Source organism: Syngnathus floridae, chromosome 3 (genome assembly GCF_059516105.1).
Source record: "Syngnathus floridae isolate MCC-2025c chromosome 3, RoL_Sflo_1.0, whole genome shotgun sequence".
Taxonomy (NCBI): Eukaryota; Metazoa; Chordata; class Actinopteri; order Syngnathiformes; family Syngnathidae; genus Syngnathus; species Syngnathus floridae.
Window position 1 is genome coordinate 277,927 of NC_142415.1, and position 26,908 is coordinate 304,834.

Consider the following 26,908-nt stretch of genomic DNA (forward strand, 5'->3'; position numbering starts at 1 on the left):
AGCTGAAGTGCATGGCGCTGAAGATTTGAATCTTTGAAATGCGCTGAGGTCTGACATATCAGGCAGAATGGTTTGCCATCACGTTCAACAAAAAATAGAAACTTTCCCACTCTGATTAAAACGTCCTGTGTTCATCTACGTATTTTCGTTTTGCTGTGCATCTTTACCCTGCCATTTCGAGAGCCCAATTGACACTCATAGTTTAAAGAAATGTGTTTGCCCATCCTACTTTGTGGAATTTCACCACATGCGCTTATGACCAAAATACCAAATTGAACTCAAGTGAAGCCAACACGCACAACACCCCCCCCCCACACACACACACACAAATGTTGATATGAACATAAAAGAGCCGCATGCGGTTCGGGAGTTGCGGCTTGGCCAAACCTGTACTATACAACTTTATTTGTATAAAATTTTCACAACAGCTGTCACACAAACAAAGCGGGAAAAACCGAAGACGTGCGTGTTCCGCCCACGCTGGATTTATTTGCACCTTTGAAAAGACACCGTATTGCCGCAGATGTGGCAAAGAGTACTTTTGGGCATCTGAGACGGAAGGATGTCCAAAGCATCATGTCACCTGCTCTGGTAGGCATGGTGGTGGGACGTTGAGGTCAACCGCTTTGGGGTTGGCTGAATCTTTGATCGCAGGATGCCACACACTTGAAGACAGAAGCAGAAAAGCAGAGCTAAATGCAAAATGTACTCACCGGTGACTCCAATTTTTTTCCCCCCTGAAGAAACAGCTGGACGGGTGGCCCCGGCTGGCCAGTGGGACTCTTGTTATTCTGACCCTTTTTAGTGCGCGTTTGGGGCAACAACCGTTTTTTGTGGCGCTCTCTTCTGGTTCAAAAGTGCCCTGCATGTGAATTTGCTTTTCCTGCCTTCTGATTGGATGAGCGCCGGTGTGACGCGGTGCCTCTGTCACCGTGGCGGGGGGTATACGTTGGCATCGGAGCGTCTGCCAACGTCTGAGACCGGCTGGCAGTGTATCGGAGGTGTCGAGTGCGGTGCCGCTGGAGCTCACTCACCAGCTGGTGTTAGGGCCACAGAATGAAGGCCAAGGAGAAGAATAGAAAGAGAAACAGAAACTTCTCCAATTGTTTGATTTGTCTCTTCTGAGCTTCGATGAATTCTTTCAGCTCTTTGTTCCTCTAGGACGGACAAATGGAAAGTGGCATTCAAAAGCCAGTAAGCGTGCAAGTAAGTGCCGGGCTGGCTTTGGGCCCTTACCTGTTGCGCGCTGTGCAGCAGATCCATTCTCTCTTGGAGGATGCAAGCGTCGCGCTCCCTCAACTCGCACATCAGGGCTCGCTTCCATTGGTCCACGGCGCTCCTAAGCTCTTCTCTCTGATCCGCCGTCAGCACGTCATTCACGCCAGCGTGGCTGGCTTTTTCGCCGTCCGTGGCGGGGCAGTCCCGCTGCGGTAGCGCCTCGTACAACATGGCCTCCAGCTCCAGGATCCTCTGGGCCGCAATCCTCGTCCATCAGTGGTCCGGCAGGAGATTTGAGGGAGGCTTACCTTATGAGCCTGGTCCATGGAACACTTCCTGAAGTCCAACTCTTCATCCAGGTAGCCCTTCTGCTTGCAGAACATAGAAGAGCCCAAAGGCACAGCGTCAACAAGCTTCTTTCAGCGCAAAGCCTTCCAAAAGTCACATTTGAGCCGCCGAGTCTCGTGGAGTGCGAACATAAGGAGTTCGACATACACTTACGGCGTTATAGCCCAGGATGTCCAGCTTCTTCATCAGATCACTGATGACGATGTCCGGGGGAAAGGCGCAAGGAGCAATGTAAGGTGTTCTGGGACCTCGGGTTAAGGTTAGGGTTGCGAGGGACGCCTTACGTACGCTCACGCCCTCGGCCTCGCAGTAGATCTGCAAAGGGCTGAGGCCGTCTGGGAAACGGACTTGCAGAAACTTCAAGACGGGGGAGCGCCACTCCCTCTCCTGAAAGGCAGAGGCATGCATCCGTCCGTCCGTCCGTCCGTCCGTCACATCTCTGGCCTCAACACGCTTGTGCGAGTCTTCCCACCTCCAGCTCCAGGATGCGGAACTCAAGCAGTTCGTTTTGGTCTCGGATATCCTGGATGTGCTCTTTCAGACGCGCTTCTTCCGCCTCCATCCGCCTGACCTGAAAAGACAGTCAGACCTCATCTGCGGGGCTTCCCGACGGGTGTGACGCCAAGCGACTCCGCCCAGCGCCTTTCTTTCCGTCACCTTTTCGGCCAACTGCTGATTGCTCTGACGCAGCAGCTGCTTCTCCTCCACCCACTTGACATTCTAGAAGAGACAAACGCGTGGACAGCTTTGGAATGTTGTGTCATTTTCATCCACAAATTCTTTGGTTGACTGGAAAATGACATTTGCTTTTCTCCGCATTTTCCCAGCCACATTCGGGGGGGGGGGTTGGTCCAGTAATGCCAGACGAATGAGTGACTGAAGAATGTAGCTATTTTGTCTGAGAAAAAGGTGTGCTCATTGATGAGCTTACCTGTCCTTGTTGCTTCAGCGCTGACTCCAGATCTGCTACTCTGCTTTGACAGTGACCCATTTCTACCATCAGCTTTTCTCCGGTCTGAAAGGAGGAGGAGGGAGGCTCCTCCTCCTCCTTTCAGACCAGAGAACACCCGAGGCTGGGTGAGAACGGGGAGGCTGCGACCCGGCCGGGGGTTGCGGGAAGGGGCGCCACCTTGATCTCCTTCTCGGCGTCGTAGTCCCCTTCGCTGGTCTGGGCTAGCAGAGCGTAGGCTCGTTGCAGCGCTTGATATTCTTGCGTCAGCTGGCGGTAGCGAAGCTCCGCCTCTTCATGCACACACCAATGCAACACAGCACTAGTACCAGAATCAGTCAGACCGGCGACAAAGCACCCGCGACGCAAAGACGAGTCCGATTCTAGGCTGAAGAGGAATGTTTGGTGCCAATACGCTGGCAGAAATGGCGGGCTACCTCTTCGGGTTCCGTGTCGGGGGTTCTGTCGGTGTGAAAAGACAAGGACGATCCGTCCGAGTCCACCAACACGTCTTCGTCGTAGCCGTAAAATGTTTCGATGACCTGCGGGCGCGGAAGCAAACATCTCTCTGAACAAACTGAAGCGACACCTCACGATGAATCGACGAGAGGAACGATAGCGAGAAAAAGGCCATTTCATCTTGCGCAACACCAAGCAGCCGCAAACAAACAGACTCACCTTGCAGGACCTCACGCTTTGTTCCTCCTCAGAGATTCTCGACGTCGGTATCGTAGCAGCAAATCTCTCTCCTGTCGACACAAATAATCCGCCTTTGAGATTCTTTGGATGCAAAGGGAACGAACGGCTCCGGCGCAGAAACAAACGCGACTCACAATGACATTTCTGACATGAGCTCCTGTCTCCAGAGCCTGAAAAACACGTCACCGGCGATGATTGGAGGGACGCTCGTCTTTTCCAAAAGTGACAACTACAGGGTGTGTCAGGGTTTTCCAGATTATCTTTATCGTATCATTATGTTGCTTTGACTTTGACTGCAACCTGTAATAAATAATATTATTTATCCCTTATTTATCCCTATCGCTTATCCCTTCCTACACAAAGTCGTAAAACACCCCTTGCTATGTTTTGACTAGAGGTCAAGGGCTTCCTCTATTCAATCCACTCTTACACCCACCCTGTTTCTCTTAATTAAAATGCTCGTGCAGGAGCCGAGAGTCAGACTTCATTCGTACAACGGATGGACTCTCCACCTGCAGGTGTCCAAAAGAACTTACTTGTCTCCCGTGTGGTTCTTGCAAAATAAGTTGGAGCGAGCGCAACTCTAACAGGGTGCATTTTGCCACTAGCTGCCTACGGACAATGATGTCGCGCTCGCGGCTCATGGTTGACGGGCTGAGCAGCCGGGCAAGTCCGTCGTTTTCAGCGCACAGCGAGTGGCAAAGGCGCTGACAAAACGGGAGCTTTGAGCTGCTGAAAACGGCAAAACAAGTCTAAAGCGTGTTCAAACGCGTGCGCACAATGCTCCTGCTTGAAAGGTCGGAATTTAAGGGGCCAATTTTTTGGATGGCGGCCGCCGGCCAAGCTTTGGACGGAAAAGGTTTCCTGGCGACAGCGAGCGAGCGCGGCGCTGCCGTACGTGCACCGAGTCGCCTGCCTGAAGACCTTGGACAAGTCGTCGATGATGTGCCGCTGCTCCACAACTTGAAGGAACTCCATTTCACCGTCCTGCTGGCCGCAACCGCGGTCCAGGTCATTGAGCGAACTAGGCCTTCTCTGTGGAACACAAATGCAGTGGACTCTGTTGGCACGCCGCCGTTGTCCGCGTCGACTTACCAAGCTTGCCATCTCCTCGTTCTCCTGGGTGACAAAGCGCACTTTGTTTTCAAGGCGACACAGCACCAGCGAGAGTTCTTCATTCTTCCTGCTCAGGCGTTTGTTTTTGTACAGGAGTGGCAGAAACTGGCTTTCTGTTTCTCTCAGTCGCTTTAGCTGCAAGCATGAAGTGCGGGATGTGAAAGACGCACAACACGCGGGCCAGAACGTATCCATTCCTTTTGCATCGGTTTGAACGGAATCGTGGCTTTGGCTCCCAATAAAAGACATCTACCAGGCAACCGACTCGACGCGCCGCTCAACTAATAAGCAAGCGCAATGGGTGCCTCGCTGGATGGCGCGCATCAAACGTAGCGCAAACCTTCAAGCGTGCCGTCAATAAATTACCAGTTCACTGCGCTCTTCAGAAAGCAGGGCGTTTCGATCCTCCAGGTTCCTGATGACTGCGCTGAGCTCAGCGATTTTCAGATGAAACCGTCGCGTGTCCCGATCCTCCTGAGACTGAAAACGCCCCGCAACACACACACACAAGCACTCGTTCAAAGTTCAAAACTGTTTTTGTGCTACCTTCCTCCAGCAACGAACTAAGTCATGCGTACTGCAAGTGTGTGATGAGGTGGCTTACGCAATGAAGAGGATTGCTAGTAGCGGCGTTGACCCCACTTCCAGGGTAGTTTAGGCCCGCCCTTTGGGAATCCCTCAGGGCAGCGATCTGCTGCTCGGCAGCCTGAGTCTGCAGCTGAAGGCGGTGGACGTGGCCGGCCCCAGGGCTTCATCCAAAACACTAACCGCTCTGTCTTTCAGCTTGATCTCATCCGTCTGGATGTACAAACGGGGAGCGCTCAGGCAGGCGGGCAAACTCATTTGCCAGAATTGTGACAAAAACAAAGAGAGCAACCGGCCAATTTTTTTTCTTGAATCGACTAGAACACCTTTGCTGTGACAAAAGCGAAGCGAGCAACCGGACATTTTCTTCTTGTGAAATAGAATAGAATAGAATGCCTTAGGTGTCATTGCACTGCAGGTATACGTACAACGAAATTGGGAACATAGCCACGCACCGCGCATCTGATCAGTCCTACCAGTCGGCGGATCTCCCTCTCGCAGTCTCTCTTGGTTCGGCTCAGCTCCTCCCGATGCTGGTGATGAGCCGATCGGAGCTCGGCCGCTCGGGACTGCCAGGCCTGCTGGGCCGCTGCCAGGGCTTCTTCCGCGCTCCTGGTGGAGGCGACACCGCTCGGTCTCCCGACACCGCCGCGTCTCCTCCACCTCCGCCAGCAAAGCGCCCCCCCTCCTCACCTGAGCAGACATTGCGCCACACCGGGCCGTTGAGACCGCAACGGAGCGCCGCGACGCTTACTGGGGACAAGCTACACAATACGGTAGCGGCCGCATCGAAGCCCGACGTGGCGTGCGGATAGTCAGACACGGATAGAGCGGATCACCTTGTCCATGGAGCCGTCCCTCAGGCTGAGGACCAAGGCATTCAGTCGCTGGATCTCTCCATCTTTGATTTTGATCACTCTCATCAGCTCCATTTCATGCTGCCGCAGTAATGTCTCCCTGGTAATGGCTAACTCTTTCTGCTTCTCCTCATGGAGTTTGCTTTTGAGTTCCGTCATGGCGGCGGTGGCACGGTGGTGCTCCGCCCGCAGGTCCTGACTTCTCTCTCTCTCCAGACAGCTGACCTGACATGACTTAGACTTAGACACATGGTGCATACAAAACGAAATTCCGTTGCATACGTCTTACAACAAAGTAGTGATATTGCAGTTGAATAGAAGTAACATATCCTATGAAAATATATATATATATACATATACTATATATATATATATATATATATATATTAAAAATAAGTATAAAGTGCAGCAGTGATAATTATGCAATAGTGCAAGTAGGCAAAACAGTATTCAAGAGTGTGCAGAGGAATGCTAAACCATGTATTAAACTTCTATTTAAAGGGTTTATACAAGTTCAGTAAAGTTGGTAGTGCGAGATAGTGCAAGATAGAGGTCCGTAGTGTCATAAAGTACAGTTCTGTGAATGTGTGATGCAGAGTTCAGTTTAGAGCTCAACAGTTCTAGTGTTCAACAGTCTGATGACAGCAGGGAAAAAGCTGTTGCAGAACCTGGTGGACCTGCAGCGGATGCTGCAAACCTCTTCCCAGAGGGCAGCAGGGAGAACAGTCCATGGTGGGGGTGTGATGGGTCATTGATGATGTTACGGGCACGGGACATGCAGCGCTGAGATGAAATGTCCTGAATGGAGGGAAGAGGAGCCCCTATGATCCTCTCTGCTGTCCTCACCACTCTCCTCACGTTCTTCCAATCGGAGGCGGTGCAGCCTCCACACCACACAGAGAGACAGCTTGTCAGAATGCTCTCTATGGTGCTCCTGTAGAACGTCCTCATGATGGGTGGGGGCAGGTGGGCTCTCCTCATCCTCCGCTGTAAGTACAAGCGCTTCTGTGCCCTCTTGACCAGTGCCGTAGTGTTCATAGTCCAGGTGAGGTCTTCTGTGATGTGGACCCCCAGGAATTTGGTGGTGCTGACCACCTCCACAGCTGAGCTGTTGATGATCAGTGGAGCGTGGTGAGGCTGTTTTTTCCTGAAGTCGACGATGATCTCCTTCATCTTCTCCTCATTCAGGATCAGGCTGTTTTCTCTGCACCAGCCCACCAGCTGCTCCCCCTCCTCTTTGTAGTCCAGGTCGTTGTTGTCTCTGATGAGCCCCACCACCGTTGTGTCGTCTGCTGACTTCACGATGTGATTGGTGGTGAACCTGAGGACGCAGTCGTGTGTCATCAGGGTGAACAGCAGGGGGCTCAGGACGCAGCCCTGAAGGGAGCCTGTGCTGAGGGTGATGACATCAGAGGTGTTCTGTCCGACCCGGACTGACTGAGGTCTGTTGCTGAGGAAGTCTAGCAGCCAGTTGCGAAGGGGGGTGTTGAAGCCCAGGTGTTCCAATTTTCCTACCAGATGCTGTGGGATGATGGTGTTAAACGCTGAGCTGAAGTCCAGGAACAGCCTCCGCACATGGGTGTTCTTCTCCTCCAGGTGAGCCAGGCTCAGGTGAAGAACGGAGGAGATGGCGTCCTGAGTGGAGCGGTTTTGCCGGTCGGCAAACTGGAACGGGTCACATAATAGGGGGAGTCTGGAAACGATGTGACCTTTAAGCAGCCTTTCGAAGCACTTCATCATAACCGGAGTCAGTGCAACAGGCCGGTAATCATTAAATGAGGTGATTTGAGGTTTCTTCGGCACCGGAATGATGGAGGCAGTCTTAAAGCACGCCGGCACTGTGGCTTGGCCCAGCGAGGTGTTAAAAATGTCTGTGATGACCCCAGCCAGATGACTTGCACATTCCCTGAACACACGCCCAGGAATGTTGTCGGGGCCAGGGGCCTTACAGGGGTTGACTCTCCTCAGGGTCTTCAACACATCGGCGGAGTCAAGGCAGAGTACCTCCTCTTCCTGATGGGGGACAGTTTTAACTGCTGGAGTGCCGTTTAGTGCCTCGAACCTCCCAAAGAAGTTATTTAGACCATTTAGAAAGTCAGCATCAACTACACCCACCGGGGGGGGGGGGGGGAGAGTGAGTTGTAGTCTGTAATCGCCCGTATGCCTTGCCACATACTCCTGATGTTTTTGACGTCGTGGAAACGATCCTGAAATTTTCGACTGCGGTCTCGCTTCGCTATCCTGATGGCACGGTTCAAGTTGGCTCTCGCTGTCCTCAGTGTCTCCTTGTCGCCAGACTTGAAGGCAGAGTTCCGCGCTCGTAGCGTTTGACGTACCTCCTCAGTCATCCAGGGTCGTTGATTGCCCCGGGTGATGATATTCTTAGTGGTGCTGACGTCCTCGGTGCATTTGTTGATGTAGGCTGACACAGTCATGGCACACGCATGTCTAATCTACATCGGGAAAACTGGGAGGGAGGGAGGGAGGCAGGCAGGGAGGCAGGCAGTGTCTGTCTGTTGAGGTTTTCACCTTGTTCTTCTCCTGCTGAAGTTCTAACTGGACGTCCATCAGTTTGGTTCTCAGCTCGTCATTGGCGGCCTGAAGGGCGTCCGTTCGCTCCGCCTTGGCCCGCCCTGCCGGAGCTCGTTTGGACATCTCTTACTCGAGTCTCGCCCGGTCGTCAGTCAGAGATCACAACATTTGTACCTGGAGAGCACAAACGCAGCGCTGTTTTCCACTGGCTTCGAACTCAACTTCAATCGGTACCGTAACTTACAACATCATAAACATAGAACTAGCTTGACTTATTCATTGAATAAATGCATTTGGTTCTTCAAAACTGCATCACGCAACATAGCGTGACCGAGACGGCCGTTATCCACCTGCGTGAAGTTATTTGGTGAAATGAATGAGATGTTTAAGACACCATCGTTCTGTCTCTATGTAGATGAAGGGAAATAATCGATTGCTGAAGGTCCAAAGGTGTTGTGATAAACAAATAAACATATTAGTGATTAGTGACATATTTGTGATAAACATATTAGGCAGGATAATCACATATGTTAACGTGACTGCCCACACTGTATTTATTTATGGTTATTTGTTAAATCGAGTACTGTTAGACATGAAATAGGAAGTGTTTAACATAAATGGAAGACGAAAGGGGTACTCACCATTGTAGCTCCTGCTGGTCAATGATACGAGCCTCTTCTTGCAGTGGAAAACATACAGCCAACAAACACCGTGGAACCTAAAGGAATGAAATTAAACATTAACATTTAGCCTCAACCAACATTCACAGATACAACGCAACGCAAACTACACAAACGTAAATCTTTTTAAACACAATGAGTTGTACTTACCGTGTACGCTCTAGACGGTCCACTTGCAAGCAGAAAATAAAGATATTTCTGTTGATAATCGTCGTGTTTGTATCCGGTGTCTCGCTCAAGGCCATTGCGCCCACAGATTTGAATTTTGGCGAGAGTTCAGCCTATTGACGTCATTTCCGCGGTGTAATACCCGCATATCTGAAACGGCAAAGTTAAGAGTAGAGTTAAATAAAGTTTTTAGTCAACGCAATAATTTACAACCGTTGACCAGTCGAAATAATCGTCGAAATTTGGCGTCTGTGGCTGGAAGCAGACGCCGAGTTCGACATTCCTCCCAAACGCCACACTCCCTCGCTTTTCAGGGCTAAAAAAAAACAGTTGTAATTACCTTGTACGCTCTAGACGGTCAAGTTGCAAGCTGAAAACAAAAATATTTGCCTTGTTAGTCATCGTGTTACTAACCGCTGTGTCTTGTTTGCCAGAATTGCCGCTTTCCTACTTCCTGTTGCAAGCCACGCCCACGGATTATAATTTTGCCGTGAGTTCCGCCTATTGACGTCATGTCCGCGTCACATGACTGCGACGTAATATTATCTAAAACTGTTTGTGCGGTATTGTGTTGTTCTGTGCGGTATTGTTATTCTGTGCTGCGTCGTGTTGTTCTGTGCGGCGTCGTGTTGTTCAGTGCGACGTCGTGTTGTTCAGTGCGGCATGGTGTTGTTCAGTAAGGCATGGTGTTGTTCAGTGCGGCATGGTGTTGTTCAGTGCGGCATGGTGTTGTTCAGTGCGGAATGGTGTTGTTCAGTGCAGCATGGTGTTGTTCAGCCCGGGATGGTGTTGTTCAATGCGGGATGGTGTTGTTCAGTGCGGGGTGGTGTTGTTCAGTGCGGGATGGTGTTGTTCAGTGAGGCATGGTGTTGTTCAATGCGGCATGGTGTTGTTCAGTGCGGGATGGTGTTGTTCATTGCGGCATGGTGTTGTTCAGTGCGGCATGGTGTTGTTCAGTGCGGCATGGTGTTGTTCAGTGCGGCATGGTGTTGTTCAGTGCGGCATAATGTTGTTCAGTGCGGCATGGTGTTGTTCAGTGCGGCATGGTGTTGTTAAGTGCGGCATGGTGTTGTTCAATGCAGGATCGTGTTGTTCAGTGCAGCATAATGTTGTTCAGTGCAGCATGGTGTTGTTCAGTGCGGCATGGTGTTGTTCAATGCGGCATGGTGTTGTTCACTGCGGGATGGTGTTGTTCAATGCGGGATCGTGTTGTTCAGTGCGGCATAATGTTGTTCAGTGCGGCATGGTGTTGTTCAGTGCGGCATGGTGTTGTTCAGTGCGACATAATGTTGTTTAGTGCGGCATAATGTTGTTCAGTGCGGCATAATGTTGTTCAGTGCGGCATGGTGTTGTTCAGTGCGGCATGGTGTTGTTCAGTGCAGGATGGTGTTGTTCAGTGCGGCATGGTGTTGTTCAATGCGGCATGGTGTTGTTCAGTGCGGGATGGTGTTGTTCAGTGCGGGATGGTGTTGTTCAGTGCGGCATGGTGTTGTTCAGTGCGGAATGGTGTTGTTCAGTGCGGCATGGTGTTGTTCAGTGCGGCATGGTGTTGTTCAGTGCAGGATGGTGTTGTTCAATGCGGGATCGTGTTGTTCAGTGCGGCATGGTGTTGTTCAGTGCGGCATGGTGTTGTTCAGTGCGGCATAATGTTGTTCAGTGCGGCATGGTGTTGTTCAGTGCGGCATGGTGTTGTTCAGTGCGGCATGGTGTTGTTCAGTGCGGCATGGTGTTGTTCAGTGCGCCATAATGTTGTTCAGTGCGGCATGGTGTTGTTCAGTGCGGGATGGTGTTGTTCAGTGCGGCATGGTGTTGTTCAATGCGGCATAGTGTTGTTCAGTGCGGGATGGTGTTGTTCAGTGCAGGATGGTGTTGTTCAGTGCGGCATGGTGTTGTTCAATGCGTCAGTGCGGCATAATGTTGTTCAGTGCGGCATGGTGTTGTTCAGTGCGGCATGGTGTTGTTCAGTGCGGCATGGTGTTGTTCAGTGCGGCATGGTGTTGTTCAGTGCGGCATGGTGTTGTTCAGTGCGGCATGGTGTTGTTCAATGCGGCATGGTGTTGTTCAGTGCGGGATGGTGTTGTTCAGTGCAGGATGGTGTTGTTCAGTGCGGCATGGTGTTGTTCAGTGCGGAATGGTGCTGTTCAGTGCGGCATGGTGTTGTTCAGTGCGGCATGGTGTTGTTCAGTGCAGGATGGTGTTGTTCAATGCGGGATCGTGTTGTTCAGTGCGGCATGGTGTTGTTCAGTGCGGCATGGTGTTGTTCAGTGCGGCATAATGTTGTTCAGTGCGGCATGGTGTTGTTCAGTGCGGCATGGTGTTGTTCAGTGCGGCATGGTGTTGTTCAGTGCGGCATGGTGTTGTTCAGTGCGGCATAATGTTGTCCAGTGCGCCATAATGTTGTTCAGTGCGGCATGGTGTTGTTCAGTGCGGGATGGTGTTGTTCAGTGCGGCATGGTGTTGTTCAATGCGGCATGGTGTTGTTCAGTGCGGGATGGTGTTGTTCAGTGCGGGATGGTGTTGTTCAGTGCGGCATGGTGTTGTTCAGTGCGGCATGGTGTTGTTCAGTGCGGGATGGTGTTGTTCAGTGCGGCATGGTGTTGTTCAGTGCGGCATGGTGTTGTTCAGTGCGGCATGGTGTTGTTCAGTGCGGCATGGTGTTGTTCAGTGCGGCATGGTGTTGTTCAGTGCGGCATGGTGTTGTTCAGTGCGGAATGGTGTTGTTCAGTGCGGCATGGTGTTGTTCAGTGCGGGATGGTGTTGTTCAATGCGGGATCGTGTTGTTCAGTGCGGGGTGGTGTTGTTCAGTGCAGGATGGTATTGTTCAGTGCAGGATGGTGTTGTTCAGTGCGGCATGGTGTTGTTCAATGCAGGATCGTGTTGTTCAGTGCAGCATAATGTTGTTCAGTGCAGCATGGTGTTGTTCAGTGCGGCATGGTGTTGTTCAATGCGGCATGGTGTTGTTCAGTGCGGGATGGTGTTGTTCAGTGCGGCATGGTGTTTTTCAGTGCGGCATAATGTTGTTCAGTGCAGCATGGTGTTGTTCAGTGCGGCATGGTGTTGTTCAGTGCGACATAATGTTGTTCAGTGCGGCATAATGTTGTTCGGTGCGGCATGGTGTTGTTCAGTGCGGCATGGTGTTGTTCAGTGCGGCATGGTGTTGTTCAGTGCGGCATGGTGTTGTTCAGTGCAGGATGGTGTTGTTCAGTGCAGGATGGTGTTGTTCAATGCTGCATGGTGTTGTTCAGTGCGGGATGGTGTTGTTCAGTGCAGGATGGTGTTGTTCAGTGGGCATGGTGTTGTTCAGTGCGGAATGGTGTTGTTCAGTGCGGCATGGTGTTGTTCAGTGCGGCATGGTGTTGTTCAGTGCAGGATGGTGTTCAATGCGGGATGGTGTTGTTCAGTGCGGGATGGTGTTGTTCAGTGCAGGATGGTGTTGTTCAGTGCGGCATGGTGTTGTTCAATGCGGCATGGTGTTGTTCAGTGCAGGATGGTGTTGTTCAGTGCGGCATGGTGTTGTTCAATGCGGCATGGTGTTGTTCAATGCGGCATGGTGTTGTTCAGTGCGGCATGGTGTTGTTCAGTGCGGCATGGTGTTGTTCAGTGCAGCGTAATGTTGTTCAGTGCGGCATGGTGTTGTTCAGTGCGGAATGGTGTTGTTCAGTGCGGCATGGTGTTGTTCAGTGCGGGATGGTGTTGTTCAGTGCAGGATGGTGTTGTTCAGTGCGGCATGGTGTTCAGTGCGGGATGGTGTCTTTCAGTGCGGCATGGTGTCGTTCAGTGCGGCATGGTGTCTTTCAGTGCGGCATGGTGTCGTTCAGTGAGGCATGGTGTTGTTCAGTGCGGCATGGTGTTATTTAGTGCGGCATGGTGTTGTTCAGTGCGGGATGGTGTTGTTCAGTGTGGCATGGTGTTCAGTGCGGAATGGTGTTGTTCAGTGCGGTATCGTGTTGTTCAGTGCGGTATCGTGTTTCTCAGTGCGGTATCGTGTTGTTCAGTGCAGTATCGTTGTGTTGTTCGTATTGTGTTGTGTTGTTCGTAATGTGTTGTGTTGTTCGTATTGTGTTGTGTTGTTCATATTGTGTTGTTCATATTGTGTTGAGTTATTCGTATTGTGTTGTGTTGTTCGTATTGTGTTGCCTTTAACACTTAGCCTCTAACACTTAGCCTCTAACACTTAGCCTCTAGCATCTAGAAGGTAAATAAATAGGAAGGAAGGACTCACCAGTGACGTCTTCGCCCACGTCCAAGCGTTGTACTTTGTATTTTCATCCTTCTGACAGTGGAAAACATAGCCAACAAACACCGTGGAACCTAAACGAATGAAAGAAAACTATCATTTGGCCACAACCAACATTCACAGATACAACACAATGTGACGTGCGGGGTTGAGGTTAAAGGTTGAGTGAAGGGCCCTCGTTTTAAACTACTTTTTTGAAAAGGATTGGGAACAAGTAAGACGTATTTAATTTATTTAATGGGAAGTAGTAAGAGCTATTGAATTTAATCTATGTATTATATTCTATTGTATTGTATTCTGTTGTATTCTTTTGGATTGTATTCACACTAACCCCACTAAAACTTCAGCCCACAAAAACTCGCCTCTGGCGCTTAGCCTCTACTACTTAGCCTTTAACACAGCCTTTAACACTTAGCCTTTAACACTTAGCCTTTAACACTTAGCCTAAAAGGTGAATAAATAGGGTTAAAGGTTGAGTGAAGGGACCTCGTTTTAAACTACTTTTTTGAAAAGGAGTGGGAACAAGTAAGACGTATTTAATTTATTTAATGGGAAGTAGTAAGACTTATTAAATTTATTTAATCTACTTTTCTTCCCAGGCAAAATTTGATGTGCTGCAATTCCAAATTTCCAAAGTGAATGAAGGAATGAAGTCCTTTAAATTATTATTTTGTATAAATACTAGGCATTAACACAAAATCGACGGCACAAAATGGGCAGACTTTACTTGTTTGAAAAGGACTGGTTACAAGACAGACTTTTTTAATTTATTTAATGGGAAGAAGACTTATTTAGTTTAATTGATCTATTTTTGTTCCCTGGCAAAATTCGATTTGCTGCAATTCCAAATTTCCAAAGTGAATGAAGGAAAGAAGTCGTTTAAATTATGATTTTGTTTAAATACTAGGCATAGACACAAACTTTTGTATAAATACTAGGCATTAACACAAAATCGACGGCACAAAATGGGCGGACTTTACTTGTTTGAAAAGGACTGGTTACAAGACAGACTTTTTTAATTTATTTAATGGGAAGAAGACTTATTTAGTTTAATTGATCTATTTTTGTTCCCTGGCAAAATTCGATTTGCTGCAATTCCAAATTTCCAAAGTGAATGAAGGAAAGAAGTCGTTTAAATTATGATTTTGTTTAAATACTAGGCATAGACACAAAATCTACGGCACAAAATGGGCAGACTTTACTTGTTTGAAGAGGACTGGTTACAAGACAGACTTTTCTGATTTATTTAATGGGAAGAAGACTTATTTAGTTTATTTAATCTATTTTTGTTCCCTGGCAAAATTGGATTTGCTGAAATTGTATTTTGCCAAATCTTGCCTTGAGACCTGATAGGAAGTATTAAACGCTTAGTTAAATCAATACAAGTTGGTAATAAGAGCGAGTAATGTTGGTTGAACCGATGAATGAAGGTTGAAAGCAATTTAAATTATGACTTTGTATAAATACTAGATATTAACAGAACATCTACTGCGCGAAATGGGCAGAGTTTACTTGTTTGAGAAGGAGTGGCTTATTCAAAACTAAGATTTATTTAATCTGTTTGTTCCCAGGCAAAATTGGATGTGATGCAATTCCAAATTTCACCACATGATGGTGCCCAATTTTGACTTCATAGGACATATTAAACACTTAGCTTGTTATTATGTTCAAGGTAATCAGATTTGTTTATTATTCTAATGGCCTCTTCAAAACTATTCTGGATTACTACTTTGGATCTATTCTACATTACTTGGCAACAACATACTCTGTAACAGATTAGGCAGTATAATCATATATGTTAACTTGAGAGTGCCCACACTCAATCTACTTATCGTGATGTGTTAAATCAATTACTGTTAGACATTATTTGTCTGATAATCTACCAAATCTTTGAATTGAAGAATTTGTGATTTAATTAATAGCTTGTTCAGGGTAATCAGACTTGTATATAATTCTAATGGCCTTCTTTTGAAAACTATTCTGAATTACAACTTTGGATCTTATATTACTTTGCAACAATCTACTCGGTGACAGATTAGGCAGTATAATCACATATGTTAACTTCAGTGCCCACACTGTATTTATTTATGGTTATTTGTTAAATCAAGTACTGTTAGACATGAAATAGGAAGTGTTTAACATAAATGTTATGGCTACTCACCATTGTAGCTCGCTCCTGGTCAATGATACGAGCCTCTTCTTGCAGTGGAAAACTTGCAGCCAACAAACACCGTGGAACCTAAAGGAATGAAATTAAACATTAACATTTCGCCTCGACCAATTTTCACACGTACAACGCAACGCGGCTACACTTCTGCTATTACAAACGTAAATCTCCTTAAACACAATGAGTGTTACTTACCGTGTACGCTCTAGACGGTCCAGTTGCAAGCAGAAAATAAAGATATTTCCGTTGATAATCGTCGCTGCTCAGTGGCTCACGGCCATCGCGCCAACAGATTTGAATTTTGGCGGAGGTTCGGGCAATTACGTCATATCCGCGGCACATGACTGCGACGTAATACCCGCTTATCTGAAACGGCAGTTAAAAGTAGAGTTACATCAAGTTTTCTTGGAACCTAAACGAATGAAAGAAAACTATCATTTGGCCACAACCAACATTCACAGATACAACACAACGTGCGGGGTTGAGGTTAAAGATTGAGTGAAGGGCCCTCGTTTTAAACTACTGTTTTGAAAAGGAGTGGGAACAAGTAAGACGTATTTAATTTATTTAATGGGAAGTAGTAAGACTTATTAAATTTATTTAATCTACTTTTCTTCCCAGGCAAAATTTGATGTGCTGCAATTCCAAATTTCCAAAGTGAATGAAGGAATGAAGTCCTTTAAATTATGATTTTGTATAAATACTAGGCATTAACACAAAATCGACGGCACAAAATGGGCGGACTTTACTTGTTTGAAAAGGACTGGTTACAAGACAGACTTTTTTAATTTATTTAATGGGAAGAAGACTTATTTAGTTTAATTGATCTATTTTTGTTCCCTGGCAAAATTCGATTTGCTGCAATTCCAAATTTCCAAAGTGAATGAAGGAAAGAAGTCGTTTAAATTATGATTTTGTTTAAATACTAGGCATAGACACAAAATCTACGGCACAAAATGGGCAGACTTTACTTGTTTGAAGAGGACTGGTTACAAGACAGACTTTTCTGATTTATTTAATGGGAAGAAGACTTATTTAGTTTATTTAATCTATTTTTGTTCCCTGGCAAAATTGGATTTGCTGAAACTGTATTTTGCCAAATCTTGCCTTGAGACCTGATAGGAAGTATTAAACGCTTAGTTAAATCAATACAAGTTGGTAATAAGAGCGAGTAATGTTGGTTGAACCGATGAATGAAGGTTGAAAGCAATTTAAATTATGACTTTGTATAAATACTAGATATTAACAGAACATCTACTGCGCGAAATGGGCAGAGTTTACTTGTTTGAGAAGGAGTGGCTTATTCAAAACTAAGATTTATTTAATCTGTTTGTTCCCAGGCAAAATTGGATGTGATGCAATTCCAAATTTCACCACATGATGTTGCCCAATTTTGACTTCATAGGACATATTAAACACTTAGCTTGTTATTATGTTCAAGGTAATCAGATTTGTTTATTATTCTAATGGCCTCTTCAAAACTATTCTGGATTACTACTTTGGATCTATTCTACATTACTTGGCAACAACATACTCTGTAACAGATTAGGCAGTATAATCATATATGTTAACTTGAGAGTGCCCACACTCAATCTACTTATCGTGATGTGTTAAATCAATTACTGTTAGACATTATTTGTCTGATAATCTACCAAATCTTTGAATTGAAGAATTTGTGATTTAATTAATAGCTTGTTCAGGGTAATCAGACTTGTATATAATTCTAATGGCCTTCTTTTGAAAACTATTCTGAATTACAACTTTGGATCTTATATTACTTTGCAACAATCTACTCGGTGACAGATTAGGCAGTATAATCACACATGTTAACTTCAGTGCCCACACTGTATTTATTTATGGTTATTTGTTAAATCAAGTACTGTTAGACATGAAATAGGAAGTGTTTAACATAAATGTTATGGCTACTCACCATTGTAGCTCGCTCCTGGTCAATGATATGAGCCTCTTCTTGCAGTGGAAAACTTGCAGCCAACAAACACCGTGGAACCTAAAGGAATGAAATTAAACATTAACATTTCGCCTGGACCAACATTCACACGTACAACGCAACGCGGCTACACTTCTGCTATTACAAACGTAAATCTCCTTAAACACAACGAGTGTTACTTACCGTGTACGCTCTAGGCAAAATTGGATGTGATGCAATTCCAAATCTATCTGAAACGGCAGTTAAAAGTAGAGTTACATCAAGTTTTCTTTTTTAATCAACACAATCATTTACAACCGTTGACCAGAAAGAATCGTCGAAATTCGACGTCCCCCACAAACGCCACGCTCACTCGCTTTTCAGGGCAACAAAAGTACTTCTTTTTAAAAACGATGAGTTGTACTTACCGTGTACGCTCTGGACGGTCCAGTTGCAAGCAGAAAATAAAAATATTTCTCTTGTTAGTCGTATGTTACCATCCGCTGTGTCTTTGTCAACATCGCCGCCATTTTCCTACTTCCTGCTGCGAGCCACGCCCACGGATTTAAATTTGGGCGGAAGCTCTTTCCATTGGCGTCGTTTTCGCGTATAGCAAATCCGATTGGTTGGGAAGGGGGCACGGTTATGCAGCCGAGGGGTCCTGTGATCGGTGGGATGTAAAGTAGGCGTCGACGTCACGTCCGCGTCACGTGACCACGACGTGGCAGACGTCATATAGCAACCGCTGTTTTGTTTAGTAGACTTACAGTTGTTATGCATTGACATAATGGCGCACACACCAAATAGATTTAAATAAATTAAATAATTCTTCTGCCCACTCTCTTTTAAACAAGTTAACTCTCCCCGCGGATTTGAATTCCGGCGAAAGTTACGCCCATCGACGTCACGTATGTCACGTGACCACGACGTGGCAGATGTCATATAGCAACCGCTGTTTTGTTTAGTAGATTTACAGTTGTTATGCATTGGCATAATGGTGTGCACTCAAAATAGATTTAAATAAATTAAATATTTCTTCTGCCCACTCCCTTTTAAACAAGTTAACTCTGCCCACGTCCATTGACGTCTTGTCTGCGTCACGTGACCACGACGTAGCGACGTCATATAGTAACCGCTGTTTTGATCAGTAGACTTAGTTATTATGCGTTGACATAATGGCGCACTGGTTAGCATGGCCACCTCTTAAGCATGATGTTGCGGGTTCGACGCCTGATCAATGTTAGCATGGAGTGAGCTGAAGTGCATGGCGCTGAAGATTTGAATCTTTGAAATGCGCTGAGGTCTGACATATCAGGCAGAATGGTTTGCCATCACGTTCAACAAAAAATAGAAACTTTCCCACTCTGATTAAAACGTCCTGTGTTCATCTACGTATTTTCGTTTTGCTGTGCATCTTTTCCCTGCCATTTCGAGAGCCCAATTGACACTCATAGTTTAAAGAAATGTGTTTGCCCATCCTACTTTGTGGAATTTCACCACATGCGCTTTTGACCAAAATACCAAATTGAACTCAAGTGAAGCCAACACGCACAACCCCCCCCCCCCCCCACACACACACACACACACACAAATGTTGATATGAACATAAAAGAGCCGCATGCGGTTCGGGAGTTGCGGCTTGGCCAAACCTGTACTATACAACTTTATTTGTATAAAATTTTCACAACAGCTGTCACACAAACAAAGCGGGAAAAACCGAAGACGTGCGTGTTCCGCCCACGCTGGATTTATTTGCACCTTTGAAAAGACACCGTATTGCCGCAGATGTGGCAAAGAGTACTTTGGGGCATCTGAGACGGAAGGATGTCCAAAGCATCACGTCACCTGCTCTGGTAGGCATGGTGGTGGGACGTTGAGGTCAACCGCTTTGGGGTTGGCTGAATCTTTGATCGCAGGATGCCACACACTTGAAGACAGAAGCAGAAAAGCAGAGCTAAATGCAAAATGTACTCACCGGTGACTCCAATTTTTTTCCCCCCTGAAGAAACAGCTGGACGGGTGGCCCCGGCTGGCCAGTGGGACTCTTGTTATTCTGACCCTTTTTAGTGCGCGTTTGGGGCAACAACCGTTTTTTTGTGGCGCTCTCTTCTGGTTCAAAAGTGCCCTGCATGTGAATTTGCTTTTCCTGCCTTCTGATTGGATGAGCGCCGGTGTGACGCGGTGCCTCTGTCACCGTGGCGGGGGGTATACGTTGGCATCGGAGCGTCTGCCAACGTCTGAGACCGGCTGGCAGTGTATCGGAGGTGTCGAGTGCGGTGCCGCTGGAGCTCACTCACCAGCTGGTGTTAGGGCCACAGAATGAAGGCCAAGGAGAAGAATAGAAAGAGAAACAGAAACTTCTCCTCCAATTGTTTGATTTGTCTCTTCTGAGCTTCGATGAATTCTTTCAGCTCTTTGTTCCTCTAGGACGGACAAATGGAAAGTGGCATTCAAAAGCCAGTAAGCGTGCAAGTAAGTGCCGGGCTGGCTTTGGGCCCTTACCTGTTGCGCGCTGTGCAGCAGATCCATTCTCTCTTGGAGGATGCAAGCGTCGCGCTCCCTCAACTCGCACATCAGGGCTCGCTTCCATTGGTCCACGGCGCTCCTAAGCTCTTCTCTCTGATCCGCCGTCAGCACGTCATTCACGCCAGCGTGGCTGGCTTTTTCGCCGTCCGTGGCGGGGCAGTCCCGCTGCGGTAGCGCCTCGTACAACATGGCCTCCAGCTCCAGGATCCTCTGGGCCGCAATCCTCGTCCATCAGTGGTCCGGCGGGAGATTTGAGGGAGGCTTACCTTATGAGCCTGGTCCATGGAACACTTCCTGAAGTCCAACTCTTCATCCAGGTAGCCCTTCTGCTTGCAGAACATAGAAGAGCCCAAAGGCACAGCGTCAACAAGCTTCTTTCAGCGCAAAGCCTTCCAAAAGTCACATTTGAGGCGCCGAGTCTCGTGGAGTGCGAACATAAGGAGTTCGACATACACTTACGGCGTTATAGCCCAGGATGTCCAGCTTCTTCATCAGATCACTGATGACGATGTCCGGGGGAAAGGCGCAAGGAGCAATGTAAGGTGTTCTGGGACCTCGGGTTAAGGTTAGGCTTGCGAGGGACGCCTTACGTACGCTCACGCCCTCGGCCTCGCAGTAGATCTGCAAAGGGCTGAGGCCGTCTGGGAAACGGACTTGCAGAAACTTCAAGACGGGGGAGCGCCACTCCCTCTCCTGAAAGGCAGAGGCATGCATCCGTCCGTCCGTCCGTCCGTCCGTCACATCTCTGGCCTCAACACGCTTGTGCGAGTCTTCCCACCTCCAGCTCCAGGATGCGGAACTCAAGCAGTTCGTTTTGGTCTCGGATATCCTGGATGTGCTCTTTCAGACGCGCTTCTTCCGCCTCCATCCGCCTGACCTGAAAAGACAGTCAGACCTCATCTGCAGGGCTTCCCGACGGGTGTGACGCCAAGCGACTCCGCCCAGCGCCTTTCTTTCCGTCACCTTTTCGGCCAACTGCTGATTGCTCTGACGCAGCAGCTGCTTCTCCTCCACCCACTTGACATTCTAGAAGAGACAAACGCGTGGACAGCTTTGGAATGTTGTGTCATTTTCATCCACAAATTCTTTGGTTGACTGGAAAATGACATTTGCTTTTCTCCGCATTTTCCCAGCCACATTCGGGGGGGGGGTTGGTCCAGTAATGCCAGACGAATGAGTGACTGAAGAATGTAGCTATTTTGTCTGAGAAAAAGGTGTGCTCATTGATGAGCTTACCTGTCCTTGTTGCTTCAGCGCTGACTCCAGATCTGCTACTCTGCTTTGATAGTGACCCATTTCTACCATCAGCTTTTCTCTGGTCTGAAAGGAGGAGGAGGGAGGCTCCTCCTCCTCCTTTCAGACCAGAGAACACCCGAGGCTGGGTGAGAACGGGGAGGCTGCGACCCGGCCGGGGGTTGCGGGAAGGGGCGCCACCTTGATCTCCTTCTCGGCGTCGTAGTCCCCTTCGCTGGTCTGGGCTAGCAGAGCGTAGGCTCGTTGCAGCGCTTGATATTCTTGCGTCAGCTGGCGGTAGCGAAGCTCCGCCTCTTCATGCACACACCAATGCAACACAGCACTAGTACCAGAATCAGTCAGACCGGCGACAAAGCACCCGCGACGCAAAGACGAGTCCGATTCCAGGCTGAAGAGGAATGTTTGGTGCCAATACGCTGGCAGAAATGGCGGGCTACCTCTTCGGGTTCCGTGTCGGGGGTTCTGTCGGTGTGAAAAGACAAGGACGATCCGTCCGAGTCCACCAACACGTCTTCGTCGTAGCCGTAAAATGTTTCGATGACCTGCAGGCGCGGAAGCAAACATCTCTCTGAACAAACTTGTCAAACGCACCTCTCGCATTAAGGTGCCCCCGGCTTCCCGTTAACGGGTTTGTTTTAGCCGGGTTCGGAGATTCGTCCGTAATCTAACCACCCGAGTTAAATTAACTCCACCGGAATCAATCTAATTTCTGTACGACGCCAATCCCTCTCAAGTCACCCGAAGCTCGAGCCGAGTAACTCAATTCGAGGCAAGACTTCGAAGTGACCGCATCGTATTGATGGCTCCCCGCTAGTGTTTGAAGTTCTTATTTTGTTACGGATATTTTTTAGATGTCTTTGTTAAGACCTCAGGGATTCGTTTGTATAGCGCACCCAAGCACTAGTTTTTGCCGAAGTAAATGTTGATATGGGTCCGTTCCACTTGGTCGCTCAGGCAGCGAGCCGACCAACTTTTTCATTCGAAAGAGAATCGAATTAATAAAAGTGTGACAATAATAGCATTTAAGAAGAAAATTAATGCACTTTATATGATTAATTCTAACTTCCTATACGTAGATCTAGCACTTGACCGTCGGAGTTCTTCACCCCACTTAATTGCTTCAAAAAGAATAGCGACTTTCTTAAACCGAATAAAAATGTCGTGCTCTATTTAGATTTGCCCAATAATTAATTTGGAAGGCAAGTCTACTTTTTGATCGTGTCCCATTTAGCTTTTGACGCGGCCCGACAAAAAGGGGAACTGGGCCGCGCCCGACGGACAGTTGAAATACTTTTATCCTCCGCCAACTTCACTGATTTATTTCAATCGTCGTCGTTATGTTATTCAGAGGAAGTAATTTCTCAACCGAATTCACTTTTAACGAAATCAACTCTTCCGTTAAATATTTACAAAAGTTTTTTAATTCTCTAACTTGCTCAGAGTTACTTTTTACGCGGCCCGTCAAAAAGGGGAAGCGGGCCTGAGCCTTTCAAATAGTTAAATAACTTTCCATTCTACACAACCCAATAATCTGATTTAAACACTTCCTTTAATTTATTCAGACGAAATAACTTTCGAACGGATCGCAATTCACTCGTGGCTCAAATAACTACGGAAGTTATTTAAGTCTCTAACTTGTTCAAAGTTCCTTTTTACGCGGCCCGTCAAAAAAAAGGGGAAGCGGGCCTGAACCTTCGGTTGCATATTCAGTACAAATCCGCGCACAACGAAGTAAGTAATATACAAAACACATTTATTGAAAAAAACATGGAATAGAATTACAAATCTCAATTACTCCAGAACTGAACAATTTCACTCACTGATACCCGTGTTAATAAAATCATTCAATCCCAGAACAATTCGATTGCAAAACACAGTTCATAAAAAAGGGAAGAGGTAAATACCAGCTACGTGCTATTTTTGGTGGAAGCAAAGTCGAGTGATCAGTTCGATCTTGCTTCTAAAATCCGAATTAGGGAAACAGGCTGGCCACGAGGGAACCGGCGGCCCGATGACTATTCCCCCCTCTCGCTAAAATACATAAAATATGGAAATCCCTCTCACCTATCTCTCTTTATAAAGTTGTCCAGTCCAATTTTTGGGAGTAAATCCAAGTTAATTTCAGTCCAGTGATCCTGCGTCTCACACAAAGATCTTCGGGACTTTGGAAAAAAATCTTGAAACTCCTCCGGGCCTCTTCACGTATAAGCGCTCTTTTGGGGGAAAGAGCCCTGAAGCTGCTTCTGCAGGACCTTTTATAGACCCCTCGGTCCCCCCCCTCCCCTTTCTTTTCTCCTGTACTTTCCCTATAGGGTAAGACTGCCCAGTTTTCCCACGCCTATAGAAGGGACTGGCCAGCTTTCTCACGCCTATAGAGGGACTGGCCAGCTTTCTCACGCCTATAGAGGGAACTGGCCAGTTTCCCCACGCTTGGTTATCTGTGGCCTTCAGCAGCTGTTTCCGCCCTGACCACGCAGTACTTTCCACCAAATGCACAGCTAGTGGCAAAACCTTTCACTTCCCCTTTTCTTCTCTTTCTCCTACATAAAAATAACTTTTTAAAGTTACGCTTCAATTCACTCTAAAATAAAAATCCAAACCCTTGACCTACTTTTCTAAACAATTTATGTCACGCCACTATTCTCATAGTGACGGGTCTCTTGATCGAATTGACAAATAATATTGCTTAAAGCGGTTACAGTATACATTTTTAGCCAAGCAAAGAAATCAAAAATAAAAATCACATTTGTGCTTCTCCAAACAATTTATGTCACGCCACTATTCTCATAGTGACGGGTCTCTTGATCGAATTGACAAATAATATTGCTTAAAGCGGTTACAGAATACATTTTTAGCCAAGCAAAAGAATCAAAATAAAAATCACATTTGTGCTTCTCCAAACAATTTATGTCACGCCACTATTCTCATAGTGACGGGTCTCTTGATCGAATTGACAAATAATATTGCTTAAAGCGGTTACAGAATACATTTTTAGCCAAGCAAAAGAATCAAAATAAAAATCACATTTGTGCTTCTATGCGTGACTCACACTCTGACACCGTGCTACTCTTTTTATTTCTATTTTACCATGTTTAGCTTATTGGCTCCTCTTTTGGTCTCACGTTTTGGTCTGGCGCCATCTTTTGAACAAATTTGGAATTTCAGCTCTGCCAATTTATTCCTGTGAACAATCCATATTCTACCATTTGCACCATCTCTGCCCCCATGTTACATGACAACTGAAGCGACACCTCACGATGAATCGACGAGAGGAACGATAGCGAGAAAAAGGCCATTTCATCTTGCGCAACACCAAGCAGCCGCAAACAAACAGACTCACCTTGCAGGACCTCACGCTTTGTTCCTCCTCAGAGATTCTCGACGTCGGTATCGTAGCAGCAAATCTCTCTCCTGTCGACACAAATAATCCGCCTTTGAGATTCTTTGGATGCAAAGGGAACGAACGGCTCCGGCGCAGAAACAAACGCGACTCACAATGACATTTCTGACATGAGCTCCTGTCTCCAGAGCCTGAAAAACACGTCACCGGCGATGATTGGAGGGACGCTCGTCTTTTCCAAAAGTGACAACTACAGGGTGTGTCAGGGTTTTCCAGATTATCTTTATCGTATCATTATGTTGCTTTGACTTTGACTGCAACCTGTAATAAATAATATTATTTATCCCTTATTTATCCCTATCGCTTATCCCAAAGTCGTAAAACACCCCTTGCTATGTTTTGACTAGAGGTCAAGGGCTTCCTCTATTCAATCCACTCTTACACCCACCCTGTTTCTCTTAATTAAAATGCTCGTGCAGGAGCCGAGAGTCAGACTTCATTCGTACAACGGATGGACTCTCCACCTGCAGGTGTCCAAAAGAACTTACTTGTCTCCCGTGTGGTTCTTGCAAAATAAGTTGGAGCGAGCGCAACTCTAACAGGGTGCATTTTGCCACTAGCTGCCTACGGACAATGATGTCGCGCTCGCGGCTCATGGTTGACGGGCTGAGCAGCCGGGCAAGTCCGTCGTTTTCAGCGCACAGCGAGTGGCAAAGGCGCTGACAAAACGGGAGCTTTGAGCTGCTGAAAACGGCAAAACAAGTCTAAAGCGTGTTCAAACGCGTGCGCACAATGCTCCTGCTTGAAAGGTCGGAATTTAAGGGGCCAATTTTTTGGATGGCGGCCGCCGGCCAAGCTTTGGACGGAAAAGGTTTCCTGGCGACAGCGAGCGAGCGTGGCGCTGCCGTACGTGCACCGAGTCGCCTGCCTGAAGACCTTGGACAAGTCGTCGATGATGTGCCGCTGCTCCACAAGTTGAAGGAACTCCATTTCACCGTCCTGCTGGCCGCAACCGCGGTCCAGGTCATTGAGCGAACTAGGCCTTCTCTGTGGAACACAAATGCAGTGGACTCTGTTGGCACGCCGCCGTTGTCCGCGTCGACTTACCAAGCTTGCCATCTCCTCGTTCTCCTGGGTGACAAAGCGCACTTTGTTTTCAAGGCGACACAGCACCAGCGAGAGTTCTTCATTCTTCCTGCTCAGGCGTTTGTTTTTGTACAGGAGTGGCAGAAACTGGCTTTCTGTTTCTCTCAGTCGCTTTAGCTGCAAGCATGAAGTGCGGGATGTGAAAGACGCACAACACGCGGGCCAGAACGTATCCATTCCTTTTGCATCGGTTTGAACGGAATCGTGGCTTTGGCTCCCAATAAAAGACATCTACCAGGCAACCGACTCGACGCGCCGCTCAACTAATAAGCAAGCGCAATGGGTGCCTCGCTGGATGGCGCGCATCAAACGTAGCGCAAACCTTCAAGCGTGCCGTCAATAAATTACCAGTTCATTGCGCTCTTCAGAAAGCAGGGCGTTTCGATCCTCCAGGTTCCTGATGACTGCGCTGAGCTCAGCGATTTTCAGATGAAACCGTCTCGTGTCCCGATCCTCCTGAGACTGAAAACGCCCCGCAACACACACACACAAGCACTCGTTCAAAGTTCAAAACTGTTTTTGTGCTACCTTCCTCCAGCAACGAACTAAGTCATGCGTACTGCAAGTGTGTGATGAGGTGGCTTACGCAATGAAGAGGATTGCTAGTAGCGGCGTTGACCCCACTTCCAGGGTAGTTTAGGCCCGCCCTTTGGGAATCCCTCAGGGCAGCGATCTGCTGCTCGGCAGCCTGAGTCTGCAGCTGAAGGCGGTGGACGTGGCCGGCCCCAGGGCTTCATCCAAAACACTAACCGCTCTGTCTTTCAGCTTGATCTCATCCGTCTGGATATACAAACGGGGAGCGCTCAGGCAGGCGGGCAAACTCATTTGCCAGAATTGTGACAAAAACAAAGAGAGCAACCGGCCAATTTTTTTTCTTGAATCGACTAGAACACCTTTGCTGTGACAAAAGCGAAGCGAGCAACCGGACATTTTCTTCTTGTGAAATAGAATAGAATAGAATGCCTTAGGTGTCATTGCACTGCAGGTATACAACGAAATTGGGAACATAGCCACGCACCGCGCATCTGATCAGTCCTACCAGTCGGCGGATCTCCCTCTCGCAGTCTCTCTTGGTTCGGCTCAGCTCCTCCCGATGCTGGTGATGAGCCGATCGGAGCTCGGCCGCTCGGGACTGCCAGGCCTGCTGGGCCGCTGCCAG

General features: G+C 47.5%; 3 protein-coding genes across 4 annotated transcripts in view; 1 reads left to right on the forward strand and 2 right to left on the reverse strand.

Annotated features, from left to right (window-relative positions):
- The window catches only part of LOC148400019 (uncharacterized), a 298,099-nt gene that overhangs the window by 205,272 nt on the left and 65,919 nt on the right, over positions 1-26,908 (forward strand). The gene's annotated exons all lie outside the window — the stretch shown is intronic.
- Positions 363-3,208, reverse strand: LOC148400033 (janus kinase and microtubule-interacting protein 3-like). Its single transcript, XM_088371251.1, has 10 exons — positions 3,194-3,208; positions 2,953-3,057; positions 2,696-2,808; positions 2,498-2,614; positions 2,224-2,286; positions 2,039-2,137; positions 1,720-1,953; positions 1,527-1,586; positions 1,237-1,470; positions 363-1,157 (listed from the first exon to the last, which is right to left on the reverse strand). Exons 4-10 carry the CDS (start codon positions 2,564-2,566, stop codon positions 1,044-1,046), a joined length of 873 nt encoding a protein of 290 aa, XP_088227377.1. The 5' UTR covers positions 2,567-2,614; positions 2,696-2,808; positions 2,953-3,057; positions 3,194-3,208; the 3' UTR covers positions 363-1,043.
- LOC148400034 (janus kinase and microtubule-interacting protein 3-like) lies at positions 19,116-25,937 on the reverse strand. Its single transcript, XM_088371250.1, has 10 exons — positions 24,759-25,937; positions 24,604-24,674; positions 21,701-21,840; positions 21,246-21,556; positions 20,973-21,035; positions 20,788-20,886; positions 20,469-20,702; positions 20,276-20,335; positions 19,986-20,219; positions 19,116-19,906 (listed from the first exon to the last, which is right to left on the reverse strand). The coding sequence occupies exons 4-10, from the start codon at positions 21,312-21,314 to the stop codon at positions 19,790-19,792; spliced, it is 876 nt and encodes a 291-aa protein (XP_088227376.1). The 5' UTR covers positions 21,315-21,556; positions 21,701-21,840; positions 24,604-24,674; positions 24,759-25,937; the 3' UTR covers positions 19,116-19,789.